The sequence below is a fragment of the Mobula birostris genome, chromosome 2 (genome assembly GCF_030028105.1).
Source record: "Mobula birostris isolate sMobBir1 chromosome 2, sMobBir1.hap1, whole genome shotgun sequence".
Lineage (NCBI taxonomy): Eukaryota > Metazoa > Chordata > Chondrichthyes > Myliobatiformes > Myliobatidae > Mobula > Mobula birostris.
In genome coordinates, this window is record NC_092371.1 from 4,302,137 (window position 1) to 4,327,364 (window position 25,228).

Sequence of the window (25,228 nt, forward strand, 5' to 3'; positions counted from 1 at the left end):
TCCCAATGGGTCAGAAGTTTACATACACTTTGTTAGTACTTGGTAGCATTGCCTTTAAATTGTTTAACTTGGGTCAAATGTTTTGGTAAGCCTTCCACAAGCTTCTCACAGTAAGTTGCTGGAATTTTGTTCCATTCCTCCAGACAGAACTGGTGTAACTGAGTCAGGTTTGTAGGCCTCCTTGCTCGCATACGCTTTTTCAGTTCTGCCCACAAATTTCTATCAGATTGAGGTCAGAAAATGATGTCAACTCTGGTTCATTATCGGGAGCAATTTCCAAACGCCTGAAGGTACCACGTTCATCTGTACAAACAATAGTACACAAGTATAAACACCATGGGACCACGCAGCCATCATACCGCTCAGACAGGAGACGCATTCTGTCTCCTAGAGATGAACGTACTTTGGTGCGAAAAGTGCAAATCAATCCCAGAACAACAGCGAAGGACCTTGTGAAGATGCTGGAGGAAACAGGAAGACAAGTATCTATATCCACAGTAAAATGAGTGTATCCACATTATATCGACATAACCTGAAAGGCTGCTCAGCAAGGAAGAAGCCATTGCTCCAAAACCACCATAAAAAAGCCAGACTACAGTTTGCAAGGGCACATGGGGACAAAGATCTTACTTTTTGGAGAAATGTCCTCTGGTCTGATGAAACAAAAATTGAACTGTTTGACCATAATGACCATCATTATGTTTGGAGGAAAAAGGGTGAGGCTTGCAAGCCAAAGAACACCATCCCAACCGTGAAGCATGGGAGTGGTAGCATCATGTTGTGGGGATGCTTTGCTGCAGGAGGGACTGGTGCACTTCACAAAATAGATGGCATCATGAGGAAGGAAGATTATGTGGATTTATTGAAGCAACATCTCATAACATCAGGCAGGAAGTTAAAGCTCGGTCGCAAATGGGTCTTCCAAATGGACAATGACCCCGAGGATACCCCAAAACTGTGGCAAAATTGCTTAAGGACAACAAAGTCAAGGTATTGGAGTGGCCATCACAAAGCCCTGACCTCAATCCGATAGAAAGTTTGTGGGCAGAACTGAAAAAGCGTGTGTGAGCAAGGACACCTACAAACCTGACTCAGTTACACCAATTCTGGCTGGAGGAATGGAACAAAATTCCAGCAACTTACTGTGAGAAGCTTGTGGAATGCTACCCAAAACGTTTGACCCAAGTTAAACAATTTAAAGACAATGCTACCAAATACTAACAAAGTGTATGTAAGCTTTTGACCCACTGGGAAAGTGATGAAAGAAATAAAAGCTGAAATAAATAATTCTCTCTACTATTATTCTGACCTTTCGCATTCTTAAAATAAAGTAGTGATTCTAACTGACCTAAGACAGGGAATGCTTTCCAGGATTAAATGTCAGGAATTGTGAAAAACTGAGTTTAAATGTATTTGGCTAAGGTGTATGTATGTAAACTTCTGACTTCAACTGCAGAGTCATAGAGTTACACAGCTCTTTGCCCAAATTGTCTATGTCGACCAAGATGCTGGTCCTATTTGCCTGCATTTGGCCCATATCCCTTTAAATCCCTTTTCTATAAAGAGTGGCACAATGGTTCAGCAGGTAGAGCTGGTGCCATGCCGTGCAGCTCCAGAGGCCTGAACCTGGGTTCAATCCTGTGTGTGTGTGTGTGTGTGTGTGTGTGGAGTTTGCACAGTCTGCCTGTGATCATGTGTGTTTCCTCCAGGTACTCCAGTTTCTTCCCACAACCCAACGTTGAGCTAGTCGGCAGTGTATAATCACCCAGCTAGTGTATGGGTGAAGATAGACTCTGGGGGGAGATGGGAGTCTGACAATAGTCATAGTCATACTTTATTGATCCTGGGGGAAATCGGTTTTTGTTACAGTTGCTCCATAAATAATAAATAGTAATAGAACCATAAATAGTTAAATAGTAATATGTAAATAATGCCAGTAAATTATGAAATAAGTCCAGGACCAGCCTATTGGCTCAGGGTGTCTGACCCTCCAAGGGAGGAGTTGTAAAGTTTGATGGCCACAGGCAGGAATGACTTCCTATGACGCTCTGTGTTGCATCTCGGTGGAATGAGTCTCTGGCTGAATGTACTCCTGTGCCCACCCAGTACATTATGTAGTGGATGGGAGACATTGTCTAAGATGGCATGCAACTTGGACAGCATCCTCTTTTCAGACACCACCATGAGAATAAAAATAGGATTAATGTAGAGATTAGAAAGATAGACAGTAATGTTTATCAAGGCAGCTGGTATCTTTTTATTTTATTTAAAGATACAGTGCAGAACAGGCTCTCCCAGCCGTTCGAGCTGCACCACCCAGCAACCCCTGATTTAACTGTAAATTAATCACAGGACAATTTAAAATGACCAATTAACCTACTAACTGGTATGTCTTTGGCCTTTCGGAGGAAACCGGAGGACAAAAAGAAAACCCACTCAGTCCGTGGGGAGGACATACATACTCATTGCAGAGGACGTTGGAAATGCACTCCAAACTCTGATGCCACAAGCTGTAACAAGCTAACCTCGTACGTGCTTTCTGGTAAACGTGCGTTCAGGAGTTCTGTAGTCTGCTGATGCTGAGCTCCAGCCCGGGAGTGCAGTGCTGAATTTGGTCTGGGTACTGAGATGCACTGAAAGTAATTACCCTAATACTATTAACACAGTTCAGTTTAGATTAACCATGCAATGATGACAAAAGGCAGCAGATGTTAAACTGCAGTCATTGAAAGCACATCAGGAAGGGATGAACAACAGTAGAGGAGTGACTACAGAGTAAATTAGAATGCTATTGTTGTATGGTACTGATAATCCAGCATTCTTGGTAATGCTGAACTGATAGATTTTCCTGCAGATTGCTTGTTTTAGTGCTAAACAGCATGTAAACAGGGACTTCAGCCAAAACACATACATGCTGACCAAGATGCCTATCCAAGCTCATCCCAGTGGCTTGCATTTGGCCCATATCCCTCTAAACCTTTCCTATCCGTGTACCTGTCCGTATCCCTCTAAACCTTTCCTATCCGTGTACCCGTCCATATCCCTCTAAACCTTTCCTATCCATGTACCCGTCCGTATCCCTCTAAACCTTTCCTATCCGTGTACCTGTCCGTATCCCTCTAAACCTTTCCTATCCGTGTCCCTGTCCGTATCCCTCTGAACCTTTCCTATCCGTGTACCCGTCCGTATCCCTCTAAACCTTTCCTATCCGTGTACCTGTCCATATTCCTCTAAACCTTTCCTATCTGTGTCCCTGTCCGTATCCCTCTAAACCTTTCCTATCCGTGTACCTGTCCGTATCCCTCTAAACCTTTCCTATCCATGTCCCTGTCCGTATCCCTCTAAACCTTTCCTATCCGTGTGCCTGTCCGTATCCCTCTAAACCTTTCCTATCCGTGTACCTGTACATCTCCCTCTAAACCTTTCCTATCCGTGTACCTGTACAAAAGTCTTTTAAACATTGTAATTGTACCTGCCTCTTCTGGCAGCTTGTTTCACAAACTATCACCCTCCACCTGACAATGTTGCCGCTCAGGAACCCTTTAAATCCTTTTCCCTCTCACCTTAAACCCAGGCCCTCTAGTTTTAGGCTCCACCTCCCCTTAGTGAAGACCGTGACCATCCGACTTACAGCCTGCTCCAGCAATCTGGGTTCAATCCCTGCCACAGTCTGTACATTCTTCCCATGACTGCCTGGGTTTCCTCCGGGTGCTCTGGTTTCCTCCCACGTTCCAAAGTTTTACAGGCTGCTCGGTTAATTGGTTACATGGGTGTAATTGGGTGGTGTGGGCCCTTTAGGTCAGCAGAGTCTGTTACCGTGCTGTATCTCAAAATACACTGAATAAAATAATTTCATAAACCTCCATAAAGTCACCCTTCAACCTCCTACACTCGAAAAACAAATGTCTCGGCCTAGCCATTCTCTCCTGGAGAATCTTTCCTGCCCCCTCTCAAGCTTCCCGTAGCTGGGAGACTAGAATAAGTGCAGTGTCACCAACATCTTGAACCGCTGCAACGTGACATCCCAACTCTTGTACTGAATTCCCTGTCTGATTAACATCAGGTTTGCTGAACGCCTTCTTCACCATCCTGTCTACCTTCAGCCCACCCAGTCCAAACTGTCCACTTCACGATCGGGATCAGTTTTACCTTCGCTGACATGCTGTACGCCCTGAATCCTGTTGTTTGGCAGCAGCTGTATATTGCAGTACATAAAACAATTACTATAGGTTACAATTTGAAAAAATTAAAAATAATTCAGAATGAAGAGATTTTAAAAAACCTAAGGGGACACTTCTTCCCAGACTCTACCACTTAATCACGGTGGTGTCTGAAAAGAGGATGCTGTCCAAGTTGCATGCCATCTTGGACAATGTCTCCCATCCACTACATAATGTACTGGGTGGGCACAGGAGTACATTCAGCCAGAGACTCATTCCTCCGAGATGCAGCACAGAGCGTCATAGGAAGTCATTCCTGCCTGTGGCCATCAAACTTTACAACTCCTCCCTTGGAGGGTCAGACACCCTGAGCCAATAGGCTGGTCCTGGACTTATTTCATAATTTCCTGGCATAATTTACATATTGCTATTTAACTATTTATGGTTCTATTACTATTTATTATTTATGGTGCAACTGTAACAAAAACCAATTTCCCATGGGATCAATAAAGTATGACTATGACTAATCACTCAGTAGGGGGCAATTCACAGTGGGTAATTAACCCACTGACCCTGCACGAGGTTGGGACTTGGAAGGGAACTTGAGGACCCAGGGGAAATCCATGTGGTCACAGGGAGAACATGCGCACACACACTCACACACTCTCTTACTGTCTCTCACTCTTGAGGTGGGTAGCAACAGCTCTACCCTCTGTGCCACCCCCAGGTGACCTCATGCAATGCCAGCCTCTGGTTTTGTGTGTGTGTGTGTGTGTGTATACACGCACATACACATGTGGAGTCTGCACTCTCTGCCTGCAACCTCATGGGCTTCCCCCAGGTGCTCCAGTTCCCTGCCACGTCCCAACAACGTTTATAAAGTGAGGATAGGTCTAAATGGAGGGTTGGTGGTCAGTGGGCTGAGGGGCCTGTGCCTGTGCTGGATCCCTCTACAGCTCTACACAATACTGCCGTGATGAGGCGAACCTTCTGACTCAGTGTTGAAACACGGAACGGTATTTGTGGGAAGCACCCATACCATCCTGTGTCTCTGTTCCTGTTTCCATTTTAACCCTAGAGATGCTGCCCCACTGTGCCAGCTTACAGCCATCCTCCTGCTGCGTATTGAAGTGCATCAAGACTCCATTCCTCAGCATCCTGCAGTTACCCTCTGGCATCTGTTACTTTACCACCGCGAAGCTCGCAGAGTCGTACAGGTTAGAAACGGGCCCTGCAGCAACCATCTCTCCAGCCCAGTCCCATCCTATCCCCTTCTCTGCCCCGGTGACTCGTCCAGGTACTACTTCAACCTCAGGTTATTGTGTTCCGTTCTGGTCCTCTATTATCGGAAGCTTTAGAGAGGGTGCAGAGGAGATTCACCAGGAGGCTGCCTGCATTAGAGGCATGTCTTTTTTTCAAATTTTATTTCTGGAAAATTTCTTCAGTCAGTGTTAAAATTATGTAAGCCATAGCTTACAAAACATAAACTTATCCATAAAATAAAAACAAACATGGCAGAAATAAATATCAATGTAATATTAGACCTCTAATAACAGAAAAGACTACCATTCAGCAATATGCTTCACCACTATTCCTCCCCCAGGAAACCTAAATATTTGCCCCATTTTTGTGTATAGATGTCCAATCTATCAAACTGTTTGTAAGACATGCGTTCAAAAGCTGCCACTTTGGCTATTTCCGTGACCCACTCCTGAAATGTTGGTCCCCCCAAGTTCCTCCAACTTCTAAGTATAGTTTGTCTTCTTACCATTATACTTGTCTGGATCCAATTTTGAGAGTGTTTATCCCCAAGTAACCCAAGTGTGTCTCCCAAGACAAAAACTGTGGGGCAGAGAGGGAGTTGAATACCTGAAACTTCACCAACATACTCATGTATCATAGTCATATTCATAGTCATACTTTATTGATCCGGGGGGAAATTGGTTGATCCAAATAATCCAAAAAGAGGGATGTTTTATGAGAAAGGATGAATGAGCTAGGGAGGGTGAGAGGTGATTTTATATAAAGGACTACAAGATAATAGAGCAGACAGCCGGAGCCTTTTTCCCAGAGTGGAAATGGCTAATGCAAGGGAGTATAACTTTAGGGTTTTTGGAGGAAGGTATAGGGGGTATGTCAGGTGTAGGTTTTAGCACAGAGGGTGCTGGGTGCATGCAACACCCTATCAGAGGTGGTGGTGGTAGAGGTAGATACATCAGGGACACTTAAGGGAATCTCAGACAGGCACATGGAAAAAGGAAAATGGAGGGCTATGTGGGAAGGAAGGGTTAGATTGATCTTAGAGTGGGTTAAATGGTTGGCACAACATCGTGAGCTGAAGGACCTGTAATGTGCCGTATGTTCAATGTTGTGAGAGTCTCCGCTACCACCTCTTCCATCAGGCATTGCGTCCCAGATTCCAACATCTCCTCAGTTTTCCTCCAAACCTCTTTTCCCCCACCCCCCCCCACACTAAAACGCATGTCCCCATATTTAGATGCCTCTGAGCATGGAGAAAGGTTTCCTTCTAGCGCCCTTGTAATTTAGATAACCTCAGAATCTCCCTCAGCCTCCTTCACTCCAGGAAGAACAGACCCATCCTTTCCCATCACGGGGAACATCTGGGGGAATCTCCCCTCCACCTTCTCCAGTGCAGTCACCTCCTTCCTATGGTGCGGTGACCAGAACTGAAACAGGCTCCAGCTGTGCTGACCAATGGTTTATAAAGTTGGACCATAACCTCCCTGCACTTGTATTCTGTGCCCCGGCTAATGGAGACAAGTTTCTCGTAAACCTTCTTCACCCCCTGATCTGTGCTGCCACCTTCAGGAATCATTCAACTTGTACACCGAGGTCCCTCCATCCCTCAGTACTCCCTACTGTTCACAGTGTGTTTCCTACCCTTGTACACTGAGGTCCCTCTGTCCCTCAGTACTCCCTACCGTTCACAGTGTGTGTCCTACCCTCGTACACCGAGGTCCCTCTGTCCCTCAGTACTCCCTACCGTTCACAGTGTGTGTCCTACCCTCGTACACTGAGGTCCCTCCGTCCCTCAGTACTCCCTACCGTTCACAGTGTGTGTTCTACCCTCGTACACTGAGGTCCCTCTGTCCCTCAGTACTCCCTACCGTTCACAGTGTGTGTTCTACCCTCGTACACTGAGGTCCCTCTGTCCCTCAGTACTCCCTACCGTTCACAGTGTGTGTCCTACCCTCGTACACCGAGGTCCCTCTGTCCCTCAGTACTCCCTACCGTTCACAGTGTGTGTCCTACCCTTGTACACCGAGGTCCCTCTGTCCCTCAGTACTCCCTACCGTTCACAGTGTGTGTCCTACCCTTGTACACCGAGGTTCCTCTGTCCCTCGGTACTCCCTACCATTTACAGTGTGTCCTACCCTTGTACACTGAGGTCCCTCTGTCCCTCAGTACTCCCTACCGTTCAGTGTGTGTCCTACCCTTGTACACCAAAGTCCCTCTGTCCCTCAGTACTCCCTACCATTCACAGTGTGTGTCCTACCCTTGTACACCGAGGTCCCTCTGTCCCTCAGTACTCCCTACCGTTCAGTGTGTGTCCTACCCTTGTACACCAACGTCCCTCTGTCCCTCAGTACTCCCTACCGTTCAGTGTGTGTCCTACCCTTGTACACCAAAGTCCCTCTGTCCCTCAGTACTCCCTACCGTTCACAGTGTGTGTCCTACCCTCGTACACTAAGGTCCCTCTGTCCCTCAGTACTCCCTACCATTCACAGTGTGTGTCCTACCCTTGTACACTGAGGTCCCTCTGTCCCTCAGTACTCCCTACCGTTCACAGTGTGTGTCCTACCCTTGTGCACCGAGGTCTCTCTGTCCCTCAGTACTCCCTACCATTCACAGTGTGTGTCCTACCCTTGTACACTGAGGTCCCTCTGTCCCTCAGTACTCCCTACCGTTCAGTGTGTGTCCTACCCTTGTACACCAAAGTCCCTCTGTCCCTCAGTACTCCCTACCATTCACAGTGTGTGTCCTACCCTTGTACACCGAGGTCCCTCTGTCCCTCAGTACTCCCTACCGTTCAGTGTGTGTCCTACCCTTGTACACCAAAGTCCCTCTGTCCCTCAGTACTCCCTACCGTTCACAGTGTGTGTCCTACCCTCGTACACTAAGGTCCCTCTGTCCCTCAGTACTCCCTACCATTCACAGTGTGTGTCCTACCCTTGTACACTGAGGTCCCTCTGTCCCTCAGTACTCCCTACCGTTCACAGTGTGTGTCCTACCCTTGTACACCGAGGTCTCTCTGTCCCTCAGTACTCCCTACCATTCACAGTGTGTGTCCTACCCTTGTACACTGAGGTCCCTCTGTCCCTCAGTACTCCCTACCGTTCAGTGTGTGTCCTACCCTTGTACACCAACGTCCCTCTGTCCCTCAGTACTCCCTACCGTTCACAGTGTGTGTCCTACCCTCGTACACCGAGGTCCCTCTGTCCCTCAGTACTCCCTACCATTCACAGTGTTTGTCCTACCCTTGTACACTGAGGTCCCTCTGTCCCTCAGTACTCCCTACCATTCACAGTGTGTGTCCTACCCTTGTACACCGAGGTCCCTCTGTCCCTCAGTACTCCCTACCGTTCACAGTGTGTGTCCTACCCTTGTACACCGAGGTCCCTCTGTCCCTCAGTACTCCCTACCGTTCACAGTGTGACCTACCCTTGTACACCGAGGTCCCTCTGTCCCTCAGTACTCCCTACTGTTCACAGTGTGTGTCCTACCCTCATACACCGAGGTCCCTCTGTCCCTCAGTACTCCCTACCATTCACAGTGTGTGTCCTACCCTTGTACACCGAGGTCCCTCTGTCCCTCAGTACTCCCTACTGTTCACAGTGCGTAATCTAACCTTATTGGACAATACCCAAGGTCACCACTTCACACTTATCAGGATTAAACTCCATCTGCCACAGCTGTGTCCAATTTACCAAGTGATCAATATTATCCTGTATCCTGAGACTACCCTTCTCATACCATTGTTCATAAGTTCAGTTATGGCTCTGTGTAAATACAGTGGCGTAGTGGGCAGAACTGCTGTCTCAGGGCTTCAGACACGCGGGTTCAGTCCTGACCGCGTGCAGTCTGCACGTTCTTCCTGTGACAGCGTGCATTCTCCCCTTGCTGCTCTGGTAACCTCCCTGGGCCAGTGGGTTAAATTGCCACTCTGGTGTGTGGTTAAGGGCAGATCTGGGGGAGCTGATGTGAGTCCAGGGAGAATAAGAAGAGTTCATTCTAATCAGGTAGTTGGTGGTCGGTACACACTTGGTGGGCTGAAGGGCCTGTTTTCTGTGCTGTACCTGTTTATAACTCTCAGGATGTTATTTTCTGTCTCACGGTAGTGTCCTAAAGTCAAAGTTAGTTTAGTTGTCATCTGTACGACAATCCTTCGGTGCAATAAAAAACCTTACTTGCAACAGTGTAACAGGCACATCCATCAGATACACAACTTTCATAAGAAAATTAAACATAATATATACAACTTTTTTTTTTACAAGAAAGAACACAAAGCCAAAAAAAAGTCCACTGTAGTGCAAAGTGGTCACCGTGTTGTTGTACTGAGATGGTGATTAGGGTTGTGCTGGTTGGTTCAAGAATGGAACGGTTGAAGGGAAGTATCCATTCCAGTCAGAACACTTTGCATATATTTAATTGCAGAAGAATGCATTCCCAGTGACATGCGAGGCCTACACCAGTCTTCAGGAGCTGACCACAGCCCGCCATCCCATGGCCAAACACCACGTAGTCTGCAGCCCACCATCGACTCACGGGGAGAGCCAGGTGCAGTGAGACTCCACCCCAGATCCAGCCATCAGGATTCTGCCCTGAGCCCCGGGCAACTGTCTGCCAGCCCAGGAATTACTCTCATCACAGCTTGGGAACAGTCCAGAAAAGTTGCCACGTGATCCTCATGCTGAAAGAGTAATGGGAACGATTAAAGAATAAAGCAGACCCAATGATTGAGTGATGTGCAGCGTTTTACTTCTCTCTGTACAGCACTTTTCTTCCCTTAGTCTCTGTTACAAATCAAATAGACTCCCCACCAGTAACAGCCACAGCCCTCCTGTTACCAAATTACCCCCCAGCCGTTCTCCCACCCCCCCAGCCAAACCTCCTGAACTTCACGGACTTTTATTTTGTCCACCTCCACACGATTATGAAATCCACCTATGATCTCCTTCCAAGAAGCACCAGGAAAGGAATGCTGGTTGTTAGCGCTTAAAGCGTTACACCAACTGCTACGTCACTGTGATCTCCTATTCAAAACACACAAGACACCGCAGGAAATCAGCAGGTCAAGCAGCATCTATGGAAATGAATAAGCAGCCAACGTTTCGGGCTGACACCCTTCTTCTGGACTGGAAAGGAAGGGGGAAGACGTCAGAAAAAAAAGATAGGAGGAGAAGGGTAGCTGGGAGGTGATAGATGAAGCCAGGAGGGTAGGAAAGGTAAAGGGCTGGAGAGGAAGGAATCTGATAGGGGAGGAGAAAGGGAAGGAGGAGGGGATAGCCAGGGGAGAGGAGCTAAGAGGCCAGGGTGGGGAATAGGAGAAGAGGGGAGGGGGAGGGGGAGGTATTTTTCCCCAGAAAGAGAAAGCAATGTTCATGCCATCAGGTAGGAAGCTCCTCCAACCTGAGAGTGACCTCAGCAAGGCACAAGAGGAGGCATGGACCAACATGTCGGAATAGGAATTGGAACTAAAACATTTGGCAATCAGGAAGTTCTGTTTTTGCAGGTGGAACGGAGTTGCTCGATGAAGTGGTCCCCCAATTTACGATGGGTCTCACTGATGTTAGAGGAGGCCACATTGGGAGCACCAGACCCAATAGATGACCCCTGTAGATTTGCAGATTAAGTGTTACCTTACTTGGAAAGGCTGTTTGGGGCCCTGGATGGAGGTGAGGGAGCAACGGGTTAAAATGGAACCAATCCTGAATACTTGAGTTCAGTGGGGTAGGAGCAGGCAGAGGTGGTGGACCTTCCCAGACTGTCAATTTTGGGGATCTCGGGTAGGAGGTAGAAGTGAGCTGTGTGGGGTAAGGGAACTCCGAGTTTGGTGGCGCTGGTCTGAAGTTCGCTAGAGTGGATGAGGTCAGTGATGGTGTCGAACACAGTCTTCAGATGGTATGGAGTGGGGTCCTCTTCAAGGGGTAGCCAAGTAACATATGTAGAAACTCAGGAGAGTAGGAAAGGTCAATGGCTGGAGAGAAAGGAATCTGATACGGGAGGAGGATGGTTGTGGAGGGAATTGATGGTTGGCATAGATGGGTGGGCCGAACAGCCTGTTTCTGTGCTAGATCTCTCTATCCTTTTCCATAACGTTGTTAAATCTAATTAGATCATGATCGCTATCTACAAAAAATTTCTTCCCTTACCACATACCCACTCTAATTCCCGAAAACTTAATCCACAATTACAGACGCACCCCCAACCACCCTTGTTGGACTCCCAAAAATATTTTATTTTCTGCAACGTAATTAAGGCATTTAGGATCTCATCCCTACCTTGTACCTGACTGTTTCAATTAATGTTAAGGTAAATAACTTCATTTGTTCTTAACTGTCCTAATGTAAGTCAGTGTCACACAACCCCTTCTGAGCAATACACAAAACACTGGAGGAACTTGGAGCTACGCACAAAAATTGAGAGGAACTCAGCATGTCAAGCATCATCCATAAAGGGAATTGGACAATCGACATTTCAGGCTGTGACCCTTCATCTGGGCTCATTTAAAGTTTAAGGCGGCTTGCTTGATCTGCAAAATCACTTTCTACATATAATTTTTAAAAACTGATAAGAGAGAGCAGAGGGTCTGGGGAATGGAAAATCAGGAGATAGGAGATCTGTGGAACAGGTCTTCGCAGCAGAGGACGCAAGATCCAGCAGTCTGATGTGGTGAGACGTCATCATGGCCACGGACTATTGGCTGGTGCCCTGGAGCTGGGGAGTGCACCCGCCAGATAAACAACTGCAGCAGAAGCTCTGTCTGCATACCCTAAAACTGATGTACAAGTATCGATTTCTCAATTAAACAAAGCCCCCTCCCCTCCTTCCTCTATTCCCACTCTTACCTTTTACTTCTTCTCGCCATCCTCCAGGATCTCCTCCTCCTTTCCTTTCTCCTGTGCTCCACTTTCCTCTAACAGACTCTTTCTCCACCCACCTGGCTATACCTATCACCTTCTCTCCAGCCCCCTTTCCCCCACCCCATGTTTTTATTCTGGTATCTTAAGGCCAGAAGACTTAGGAGTAAGATTAGGCCATGTGACCTATCGAGTCTGCTCTGCCATTCAATCATGTCTGATCCTTTATTTCCCATCCCCAACCCCATTCTCTGGCCTTCTCCTCATAACCCTTGATGCCATGTCCAATCAAGAACCTATAAATCTCGGCCTTAAATACACCCAACGACCTGGCCTCCACAGCTGCATGTGACAACAAATTCCACAATTTCATCACCCTCTGGCTAAAGAAAAGGGTGATGAATTTGTGTTTTAAGTGGATCCCCCTCACAAGGTGAGGCTGTGCCCTCTTATCCTAGACATCTTTCCACATCTACTCTGTCCAGGCCTTTCAACATTTGAAAGGTTTCAAATGAGATCCACCCCCCTCATCCTTCTGAATTCCAGTGAATACAGACCCAGAGTTATCAAACGTTCCTCATATGATAACCCTTTCATTCCTGGAATCATCCTTGTGAACCTCCTCTGGACCCTCTCCAATGCCAGCACATCTTTTCTAAGAGGCCCAAAACTGTTCACAATACTCAAGGTGAGGCCTCATCAGTGCCTCATTAAGGCTCAGCATCACATCCCTGCTGTTGTATTCTAGACCTCTTGAAATGAATGCTAACATGGCATTTGCCTTCCTCACCACTGACTCAGCCTATAAGTTAACCTTTTGGGTGTACTGCACAAGTCCCTTTGCATCTCAGATTTTTGGATTTTTCTCCCTGTTTACAAAATAGCCTGCATATTTATTTCTGTATGGACCATGCATTTTCTAACATTGTATTTCAATTGCCACTTTCTTGCCCATTCTCCTAATCTAAGTCCTTCTACCACCTGCCTGTTACCTGTCCCTTCACCAAACTTCATACCATCTGCAAACTTGGCAAAAAACCCATCTATTCCATCATCTAAATCACTTATATACAGCATAAAAAGAAGTGGTCCCAACCCCGACCCCTGTGGAACACCACTAGTCACTGGCAGCCAACCAGAAAAGGATCCTTTTATTATGCATTGCCTCCTACCAATCAGCCAATGCTCAAACCATGTTAGTAACTTCCCTGTAATACCATGAGCTCAACTTGGTAAGCAGCCTCATGTGTGGCACCTTGTCAAAGGCCTTCTGAAAGTCCAAATATACAACATCCCTTTTATCTATCCTACTTGTATTCTCCTCAAAGAATTCCAACAGGTTCGTTGGGCAAGATTTTCCTTTAGGAAACCATGCTAACTTTGTCCTATCTTGTCCTGTGTCACCAAGTACTCCATAACCTCATCCTTGACAATTGACTCCAACATCTTCCCAACCACTGAGGTCAGGTTAACTGGTCTATAATTTCCTTTCTGCTACCTTCCTCCTTTTATTAAAGAGTGAAATGACATTTGCCATTCTCCAGTTGTCTGGTACCATTGCCAGAATCCAATGATTTTTGAAAAATAATTATTAATGCCTCCACAATCTCTACCGCTACCTCTTTCAGAACCCTAGAGTACAGTTCATCTGGTCTGGGTGACTTATGTACCTTTAGGTCTTTCAGCTTTTTGAGCACCTTCTCCCTTGTAATAGTAACTGTACATTCACTTCTCTTCCCTCACACTCAACATCTGGCACACTGCTAGTATCTTCCACAGTGATGCAAAATACTCATTTAGTTCACCTGCTATCTCCTTGTCCCCCATTATTATTTCTCCAGCCTCATTTTCTAGTGGTCCCATATGAAATCTCATCTATCTTTTATTTTTTACATACTTGAAAAAGCTTTTATTATCCATTATGATATTGTTTGCCAGCTTGCTTTCATATTTCATCTTTTCCCTTCTAATGACCCTCTGTAGACTTTTAAAAACATCCCAATCCTCCACCTTCCTACTAATTTTTGCTTTGTTGAATGCCCTCTCTTTTGTTTTTACATTAGCTTTGACTTCCCTTGTCAGCCACGGTTGTATTATTTTGCCATTTGAGTACTTCTTTGTTTTTGGAATGCATCTATCCTGTACCTTCCTCATTTTTCCCAGAAAACTCACGCCATTGCTGCTCTGCTGTCAGCCCTGCCAGTATCTCCTTCCAAATTACTTTGGCCAACTCCTCTCTCATACCTCTATAATTTCCCTTACTCCACTGAAATACTGCAACATCAGATTTACTTTCTCCCTTTCAAATTTCAAATTGAACTCAATCATATTGTTATCACTACCTTCTAAGGGTTCTTTTACATCAAACTCCCTAATCACCTCTGGTTCATGACATAACACCAATCCAGTATAGCTGATCCCCTAGTAGGCTCAATGACAAACTGCTCTAAAAAGCTATTTCATTGCTTTCAACAAGCTCACTCTCTTGAGATCCATTTCCAACCTGATTTTCCCAATTGACCTGTATAAAATCTTCCATGACTACCATAACATTGCCCTTTTGACACGTCTTTTCTATTTCCTGTTGTAACCTGTGGCCCAGATCCCAGACACTGTTGGGAGGCCTGTATGTAACTGCCACCAGCATCCTTTTACCCTTTCAGTTTCTCAACTCAACCCACAAGAATTCAACATCTTCTGATCCCATATCACATCTTTCTACTGATTTGATGCCATTCTTTGCCAGTAGAGCCACACCTCCCCCTCTTGTCCACCTTCATATCCCTCCGATACAATGTGTAACCTTGGACATTCAGCTCCCAACTACAACCATCCTTCAGCCATGATTCAGTGATGGCCACAACATCATACCTGACCATCTGTAATAGTGCAACAAGATTTCTTATACTCCGTGCATTGAGATATTACACTTGAGTACCGTATTTGCTACCTTTTTTGATTCTGCATCCCTAATGTACTGATACTCACCCTGCTGACTGCAGTTTTGTCCTATCATCTTGCTTGCCCTTCCTGACAGTCTGACTGCACGCTATCTTTGCTTTTTTATCATCTGTTCTATTGTGAGTTCCTTCATTCTAGTTCCCACACCCTACCAAATTAGTTTAAACCCTCCCCAATCGCTCTAACAAACCTATCCACGAGAATACTGGTCCGCCTTGGGTTCAGATGAAACCCATCTCTTTTGAACACGTCATACATCCCCCTGAAGAGATCCCAGTGATCCAAGGACCTGAAGCCCTGTCCCCTGCACCTGCTTCTCAGACACGCATATATCTGCCAAATCATCCCGTTTCTACCCTTACGGTGCTTGGCACAGGCAGCAATCTACAAATTACTACCCAAGAGGTCCTGCTTCTCATCTTTCTGCCCAGCTCTCTTAAATTCTCTCTTCAGGACCTCTTTGCTTTCCCTTCCTATGTCACTGATAACAATATATTCCAAGACATCTAGCTGCTCTCCCTTCCTCTCTAAAATGCTATGGACGCGATTCGAGCTGTCCCTGACCCTGGCGCCTGCGAGGCAACGTACCATCCGAGTTTATGCCCACAGAATCTCCGGTCTGTTCCTCTGACTATCGAGCCCCCATAACTACCTCTTTCCCTTCCGCACCAGACCCGTGCTCAGTACCAGTGACCTGGTCTCTGTGGCATTCCCCCACAACAGTGTACTTATTTTTGAGGGGGAATGGCACGGAGGTGCTCTGCGCTAACTGCCTATTCACAGCTACTCGCCTCCTGCAACTTCGGGGTGAATACTTCCCTGTAACTCTGAACGATTACCTCCTCACTCTCCCGTACAAGCCGAAGGTCATCCAACTGCTGCTCCAGATCCCTAACACGGTCTTTCAGGAGCAGCAGCTGGATGCACTTCACGCAGATGTGGCTCACATCTGGATGCACTTCACGCAGATGTGGCTCACATCTGGATGCACTTCACGCAGATGTGGCTCGCTGCGAGACATCCGGCATGAAGAACACACCATTTACAACACTGAGTGTGGCAAAGGAGAGGAAAAAAAGGAGGAACCTTGAAAGAAACTTCCTCCCTTCCTTCTCGGTCCTAAAGAAGGGTATCGGCCCAATACGTAACTGTTTATTATTTTCCAGGAATGTTGCCGGACCTGCTGAGTTCCACCAGCATTTTGCGTGGACGTGCGTGTGTAATTCGGACCTCTCTCCGACAGGAGGCGCTAAGGGGACGGGAGGTGGAGACATGGGCGGGGCCTGAACGCTACAGGTTGAATGGCGGAGGTGGGACGGATGGTGTAACAGGGCTGTAGCCAATCGCCGGGCGGAATCGTGGAGGCGGAGCGGGACTGAGAAGCGCGAGGCTAATGACGACAGCCGCGGAGAGTGTTGTACCGAGGAGGAACACGCGCACATGCGCGATAGGAAATCACGCCCCTGCCCAAAGATGATTGGTGGGGATAGGCCAATCTTCCTTCTGATTGGTGGATAGACCCAGTCCTTTCTTCTGATTGCTGCAAAACTCTATTGCTGTAAAAAACCTTCCACTTCCTCTTTGTCCCGGATGGGAGCTGCGGCCGTGCGCTGGGCCTGGGGTCAGGGCCCTGGGTCCTGGTCCCAGTGACAGGCGGCGAGGTCCTGGACAGCCCTGAGGCCGCGGTAAGTGTGGAGGTGGCCCTTTCATTGCATAACATTGCAGTACAGTATCTGTCACAGTGTGACACCGGGGTACGGTACCGGTGGGGACGGGTCTGTCACAGTGTAACACCGGGGTACGGTACCGGTGGGGACGGGTCTGTCACTGTGTAACACCGGGGTACGGTACCGGTGGGGACGGGTCTGTCACTGTGTAACACCGGGGTACGGTACCGGTGGGGACGGGTCTGTCACTGTGTAACACCGGGGTACGGTACCGGTGGGGACGGGTCTGTCACAGTGTAACACCGGGGTACGGTACCGGTGGGGACGGGTCTGTCACTGTGTAACACCGGGGTACGGTACCGGTGGGGACGGGTCTGTCACTGTGTAACACCGGGGTACGGTACCGGTGGGGACGGGTCTGTCACTGTGTAACACCGGGGTACAGTACCGGTGGGGAGGGGTCTGTCACTGTATAACACCGGGGTACGGTACCGGTGGGGACGGGTCTGTCACTGTGTAACACCAGGGTACGGTACCGGTGGGGACGGGTCTGTCACTGTGTAACACCGGGGTACGGTACCGGTGGGGACGGGTCTGTCACTGTGTAACACCGGGGTACAGTACCGGTGGGGAGGGGTCTGTCACTGTATAACACTGGGGTACGGTACCGGTGGGGACGGGTCTGTCACTGTGTAACACCAGGGTACGGTACCGGTGGGGACGGGTCTGTCACTGTATAACACCGGGGTACGGTACCGGTGGGTACGGGTCTGTCACTGTATAACACCGGGGTACGGTACCGGTGGGTACGGGTCTGTCGCTGTGTGACACCGGGGTACGGTACCGGTGGGGACGGGTCTGTCACTGTGTAACACCGGGGTACGGTACCGGTGGGGACGGGTCTGTCACTGTATAACACCGGGGTACGGTACCGGTGGGGGCGGGTCTGTCACAGTGTGACACCGGGGTACGGTACCGGTGGGGACGGGTCTATCACTGTAAACACCGGGGTACGGTACCGGTGGGGACGGGTCTGTCACTGTATAACACCGGGGTACGGTACCGGTGGGTACGGGTCTGTCACTGTATAACACCGGGGTACGGTACCGGTGGGGACGGGTCTGTCGCTGTGTAACACCGGGGTACGGTACCGGTGGGGACGGGTCTGTCACTGTGTAACACCGGGGTACGGTACCGGTGGGGACGGGTCTGTCACTGTGTAACACCGGGGTACGGTACCGGTGGGGACGGGTCTGTCACTGTGTAACACCGGGGTACGGTACCGGTGGGGACGGGTCTGTCACTGTATAACACCGGGGTACGGTCCCGGTGGGGACGGGTCTGTCACTGTACAACACCGGGGTACGGTACCGGTGGGGACGGGTCTGTCACTGTATAACACCGGGGTACGGTACCGGTGGGGACGGGTCTGTCACTGTGTAACACCGGGGTACGGTACCGGTGGGGACGGGTCTGTCACTGTGTAACACCGGGGTACGGTACCGGTGGGGACGGGTCTGTCACTGTATGACACCGGGGTACGGTCCCGGTGGGGACGGGTCTGTCACTGTACGACACCGGGGTACGGTCCCGGTGGGGAGGGGTCTGTCACTGTACGACACCGGGGTACGGTACCGGTGGGGACGGGTCTGTCACTGTGTAACACCGGGGTACGGTACCGGTGGGGACGGGTCTGTCACTGTACGACACCGGGGTACAGTACCGGTGGGGACGGGTCTGTCACTGTGTGACACCGGGGTACGGTACCGGTGGGGACGGGTCTGTCACTGTGTAACACCGGGGTACGGTACCGGTGGGGAGGGGTCTGTCACTGTATAACACCGGGGTACGGTACCGGTGGGGACGGGTCTGTCACTGTATGACACCGGGGTACGGTACCGGTGGGGACGGGTCTGTCACTGTATAACACCGGGGTACGGTCCCGGTGGGGACGGGTCTGTCACTGTACGACACCGGGGTACGGTACCGGTGGGGACGGGTCTGTCACAGTGTGACACCGGGGTACGGTCCCGGTGGGGACGGGTCTGTCACTGTGTAACACCGGGGCACGGTACCGGTGGGGACGGGTCTGTCACTGTACGACACCGGGGTACGGTACCGGTGGGGACGGGTCTGTCACTGTGTAACACCGGGGTACGGTACCGGTGGGGACGGGTCTGTCAGTGTATAACACCGGGGTACGGTACCGGTGGGTACGGGTCTGTCACTCTGTGACACCGGGGTACGGTACCGGTGGGGACGGGTCTGTCACTGTGTAACACTGGGGTACGGTACCGGTGGGGACGGGTCTGTCACTGTAAACACCGGGGTACGGTACCGGTGGGGACGGGTCTGTCACTGTGTAACACCGGGGTACGGTACCAGTGGGGACGGGTCTGTCAGTGTATAACACCGGGGTACGGTACCGGTGGGTACGGGTCTGTCACTCTGTGACACCGGGGTACGGTACCGGTGGGGACGGGTCTGTCACTGTGTAACACCGGGGTACGGTACCGGTGGGGACGGGTCTGTCACTGTTTGACACCGGGGTACGGTACCGGTGGGGACGGGTCTGTCACTGTATAACACCGGGGTACGGTACCGGTGGGGACGGGTCTGTCAGTGTATAACACCGGGGTACGGTACCGGTGGGGACGGGTCTGTCACTGTATAACACCGGGGTACGGTACCGGTGGGGACGGGTCTGTCACTGTATAACACCGGGGTACGGTACCGGTGGGGACGGGTCTGTCACTGTATAACACCGGGGTACGGTACCGGTGGGGACGGGTCTGTCACTGTATAACACCGGGGTACGGTACCGGTGGGGACGGGTCTGTCACTGTATAACACCGGGGTACGGTACCGGTGGGGACGGGTCTGTCACTGTATAACACCGGGGTACGGTACCGGTGGGGACGGGTCTGTCACTGTATAACACCGGGGTACAGTACCGGTGGGGAGGGGTCTGTCACTGTATAACACCGGGGTACGGTACCGGTGGGTACGGGTCTGTCGCTGTGTGACACCGGGGTATGGTACCGGTGGGGACGGGTCTATCACTGTAAACACCGGGGTACGGTACCGGTGGGGACGGGTCTGTCACTGTATAACACCGGGGTACGGTACCGGTGGGTACGGGTCTGTCACTGTATAACACCGGGGTACGGTACCGGTGGGGACGGGTCTGTCGCTGTGTGACACCGGGGTACGGTACCGGTGGGGACGGGTCTGTCACTGTATAACACCGGGGTACGGTACCGGTGGGGAGGGGTCTGTCACTGTATAACACCGGGGTACGGTACCGGTGGGTACGGGTCTGTCACTGTGTAACACCGGGGTACGGTACCGGTGGGGACGGGTCTGTCACAGTGTGACACCGGGGTACGGTACCGGTGGGGAGGGGTCTGTCACTGTATAACACCGGGGTACGGTACCGGTGGGGACGGGTCTGTCACTGTGTAACACCGGGGTACGGTACCGGTGGGGACGGGTCTGTCAGTGTATAACACCGGGGTACGGTACCGGTGGGTACGGGTCTGTCACTCTGTGACACCGGGGTACGGTACCGGTGGGGACGGGTCTGTCACTGTGTAACACTGGGGTACGGTACCGGTGGGGACGGGTCTGTCACTGTATAACACCGGGGTACGGTACCGGTGGGGACAGTTCTGTCACTGTATAACACCGGGGTACGGTACCGGTGGGGACGGGTCTGTCACTGTATAACACCGGGGTACGGTACCGGTGGGGACGGGTCTGTCACTGTATAACACCGGGGTACAGTACCGGTGGGGAGGGGTCTGTCACTGTATAACACCGGGGTACGGTACCGGTGGGTACGGGTCTGTCGCTGTGTGACACCGGGGTACGGTACCGGTGGGGACGGGTCTATCACTGTAAACACCGGGGTACGGTACCGGTGGGGACGGGTCTGTCACTGTATAACACCGGGGTACGGTACCGGTGGGTACGGGTCTGTCACTGTATAACACCGGGGTACGGTACCGGTGGGGACGGGTCTGTCGCTGTGTGACACCGGGGTACGGTACCGGTGGGGACGGGTCTGTCACTGTATAACACCGGGGTACGGTACCGGTGGGGAGGGGTCTGTCACTGTATAACACCGGGGTACGGTACCGGTGGGTACGGGTCTGTCACTGTGTAACACCGGGGTACGGTACCGGTGGGGACGGGTCTGTCACAGTGTGACACCGGGGTACGGTACCGGTGGGGAGGGGTCTGTCACTGTATAACACCGGGGTACGGTACCGGTGGGTACGGGTCTGTCGCTGTGTGACACCGGGGTACGGTACCGGTGGGTACGGGTCTGTCGCTGTGTGACACCGGGGTACGGTACCGGTGGGGACAGGTCTGTCAGTGTATAACACCGGGGTACGGTACCGGTGGGGACGCGTCTGTCACTGTAAACACCGGGGTACGGTACCGGTGGGGACGGGTCTGTCACTGTAAACACCGGGGTACGGTACCGGTGGGTACGGGTCTGTCGCTGTGTGACACCGGGGTACGGTACCGGTGGGGACAGGTCTGTCAGTGTATAACACCGGGGTACGGTACCGGTGGGAACGGGTCTGTCACTGTAAACACCGGGGTACGGTACCGGTGGAGACGCGTCTGTCACAGTGTAACACCGGGGTACGGTACCGGTGGGGACGGGTCTGTCACTGTATAACACCGGGGTACGGTACCGGTGGGGACGGGTCTGTCACTGTACGACACCAGGGTACGGTACCGGTGGGGACGGGTCTGTCACTGTATAACACCGGGGTACGGTACCGGTGGGGACGGGTCTGTCACTGTGTGACACCGGGGTACGGTACCGGTGGGGAGGGGTCTGTCACTGTATAACACCGGGGTACGGTACCGGTGGGGACGGGTCTGTCACTGTATAACACCGGGGTACGGTACCGGTGGGGACGGGTCTGTCACTGTATAACACCGGGGTACGGTACCGGTGGGGAGGGGTCTGTCACTGTGTGATACCGGGGTACGGTACCGGTGGGGACGGGTCTGTCACTGTAAACACCGGGGTACGGTACCGGTGGGGACGGGTCTGTCACTGTATAACACCGGGGTACGGTACCGGTGGGGAGGGGTCTGTCACTGTGTGACACCGGGGTACGGTACCGGTTGGGGCGGGTCTGTCACAGTGTGACACCGGGGCACGGTACCGGTGGGGACGGGTCTGTCACTGTAAACACCGGGGTACGGTACCGGTGGGGACGGGTCTGTCACTGTATAACACCGGGGCACGGTACCGGTGGGGACGGGTCTGTCACTGTAAACACCGGGGTACGGTACCGGTGGGGACGGGTCTGTCACTGTATAACACCGGGGTACGGTACCGGTGGGGACTTGTCTGTCACTGTACAACACCGGGGTACGGTACCGGTGGGGACGGGTCTGTCACTGTATAACACCGGGGTACGGTACCGGTGGGGACGGGTCTGTCGCTGTTTGACACCGGGTTACGGTACCGGTGGGGACGGGTCTGTCACTGTGTGACACCGGGGTACAGTACCGGTGGGGACGGGTCTGTCACAGTGTAACACCGGGGTACGGTACCGGTGGGGACGGGTCTGTCACAGTGTAACACCGGGGTACGGTACCAGTGCGGACGGGTCTGTCACTGTATAACACCGGGGTAGGGTACCAGTGGGGATGGGTCTGTCGCTGTTTGACACCGGGGTACAGTACCGGTGGGGACGGGTCTGTCACTGTGTGACACCGGGGTACGGTACCGGTGGGAACGGGTCTGTCACTGTACGACACCGGGTCTGTCACTGTGTAACACCGGGGTACGGTACCGGTGGGGACGGGTCTGTCACTATGTGACACCGGCGTACGGTACCGGTGGGGACGGGTCTGTCACTGTACGACACTGAGGTACGGTACCAGTGGGGACGGATCTGTCGCTGTTTGACACCGGGGTACGGTACCGGTGGAGGCGGGTCTATCACTGTGTAACACTGGGGTACGGTACCGATGGGGACAGGTCTGTCACTGTATAACACTGGGGTACGGTACCGGTGGGGATGGGTCTGTCACTGTATAACACCGGGGTGCGGTACCGGTGGGGACGGGTCTGTCACTGTGTAACACCGGGGTACGGTACCGGTGGGGACGGGTCTGTCACTGTGTAACACCGGGGTATGGTACCGGTGGGGACGGGTCTGTCACTGTGTAACACCGGGGTACGGTTCCGGTGGGGAGTGGTCTGTCACTGTATGACACCGGGGTACGGTACCGGTGGGGACGGGTCTGTCACTGTACACCGGGGTACGGTACCGGTGGGGACGGGTCTGTCACTGTGTAACTCCGGGGTACGGTACCGGTGGGGACGGGTCTGTCACTGTGTAACACCGGGGTATGGTACCGGTGGGGACGGGTCTGTCACTATGTAACACCGTGGTACGGTTCCGGTGGGGAGCGGTCTGTCACTGTACGACACCGGGGTACGGTACCGGTGGGGAGCGGTCTGTCACTGTACGACACTGTGGTATGGTACTGGTGGGGAGGGGGCGGTTCTGTCACTGTATGACACTGGGGTATGGTACCGGTGAGGACGGGTCTGTCACTGTGTAATGCCGGGGCACGGTACCGGTGGGGACGGGTCTGTCACTGTACAACACTGGGCTATGTTACCGGTAGGGGTGGTCTGTCACTGTACGACACTGTGGTATGGTACTGGTGGGGAGGGGGTGGTTCTGTCACTATAATGCCGGGGTATAGCAATGGGTACTGTGCTAATGGGGATCTGTCTGTTACTGTATTATACTGGTGTGCAGTATTGTGATGTTATTGTGCAGTGTTATGTTGAAACACGATAAGTTTCACTTGTGAAAAAGAAAAAGGATTCTGTAGAGCTTGAAACCCAGAGCAACACACACAAAACATTGTGGGATCTCACTATGTCAGGCAGCATGAATTGAGATGAATAAAGCTTTGATGTTTTGGGCCGAGACTGCTCTTCATGAGTGGAAAGGAAGAGGGAAGATAAAAAGGTGAGAGGAGTGGAAGGTGAGGGGACTGGTGATGCCAGGTATATTGGAGAGGAAGGAATCTGACAGGAGAGTGGAGTGGACCATGGATGGAGGAGGGGACCCAGGGGAGGTGATGAGGTAAGAAGCCCTCACAATGTGCTGGGGGAACTCAGCAGGTCAGTCAGCATCAGTTGAAAAGATTAGTCGACATTTCGGGCCGAAACCCTTCGTCAGGACTGAAGGAAGAACTTTGGGGAGGGTTTGAAGAATGCTGGTAGTTGAAAAAAACAGTAATTTGAAAGACAAAGGGGTGAGGGAGGGGAAGCACGGAGGTGATTGGCAGGAGAACAATAGTAGAAGGGGCCGGAACTATGAGGGAGGTGATGTGAAGTAGGGATAGAAGAAGGGAGGGGGAGGGAATTACCGGAAGTTGGAGAACTCTATGTTCATACCAAGGGACTGGAGACTACCTAGACGGTATATGAGGTGTTGCTCCTCCAACCTGAGTTTAGCCTCATCATGGCAGTAGAGGAGGCCATGTATGGACATATCCAAATGGAGGGAATGGGAAGCAGAGTTGAAGTGGGTGGCTACTGGGAGATCCTGACTGTTTTGGCGGACGGAGCGGAGGTGCTCGACGAAGCGGTCCCCCAATCTGCATCGGGTTTCACCAATGTAGAGGAGGCCGCACCAGGAGCACCGGATGCAATAGATGCCCCCAACAGACTCACAAGTGAAGTGTTGCCTCACCTGGAAGGACTGTTTGGGGCCCTGAATGGTGGGGAGAGAGGAGGTGTAGGGACAGGTGTAGCACTTACGCTTACAGGGATAAGTGCCGGGTGGGAGATCCGTGGGGAGGGACGTGTGGACCAGGGAGTCACGGAGGGACCGATCCCTGTGGAAAGCGGAGAGGAGTGGAGAGGGAAAGATGTGCTTAGTGGTGGGGTCCTGTTGAAGGAGGCGGAAGTTGTGGAGGATAATGTGCTGGATCTGGAGGCTGGTGGGGTGGTAGGTGAGGACAAGGTTGTGGCGGGAGGATGGGGTGAGGGCCAAAGTGCGGGAAATGGAGGAGATGCGGGTGAGGGGATCATTGATGACAGCAGAAGGGAAACCACGATCCTTAAAGAAAGAGGACATTTGAGATGTCCTGGAACAGAAAACCTCATCCTCAGAGCAGATGCGGCGGAGGTGGAGGAACTGGGAATTTCATTTTTGCATGTGGCGGGGTGGGAAGAGGTATAGTTGAGGTCCATCCCCACGGATCTCCCATCCGGCACTTATCCCTGTAAGCACAAGTGCTACACCTGTCCCTACACCTCCTCTCTTGCCACCAT

The 25,228-nt window shown here is 51.3% G+C and overlaps 2 protein-coding genes across 5 annotated transcripts in view; both read left to right on the forward strand.

The window, feature by feature from the left end:
* The window catches only part of LOC140194184 (leucine-rich repeat-containing protein 71-like), a 51,254-nt gene extending 41,129 nt beyond the window's left edge, over positions 1-10,125 (forward strand). The window contains exon 9 of the mRNA XM_072251691.1: positions 9,837-10,125. Within this exon, the coding sequence (XP_072107792.1) occupies positions 9,837-9,968 (132 nt within the window). The 3' untranslated portion in view covers positions 9,969-10,125. The remainder of the gene's footprint in view (positions 1-9,836) is intronic.
* A 6,664-nt stretch (positions 10,126-16,789) lies between these two features.
* The window catches only part of LOC140211476 (solute carrier family 25 member 44-like), a 34,532-nt gene continuing 26,093 nt past the window's right edge, over positions 16,790-25,228 (forward strand). For all 4 annotated transcript variants that reach the window (XR_011889471.1, XM_072281214.1, XM_072281221.1 and 1 more), the window contains exon 1: positions 16,790-16,908. The gene's annotated coding sequence lies outside the window, so the exon portion shown is untranslated. The remainder of the gene's footprint in view (positions 16,909-25,228) is intronic.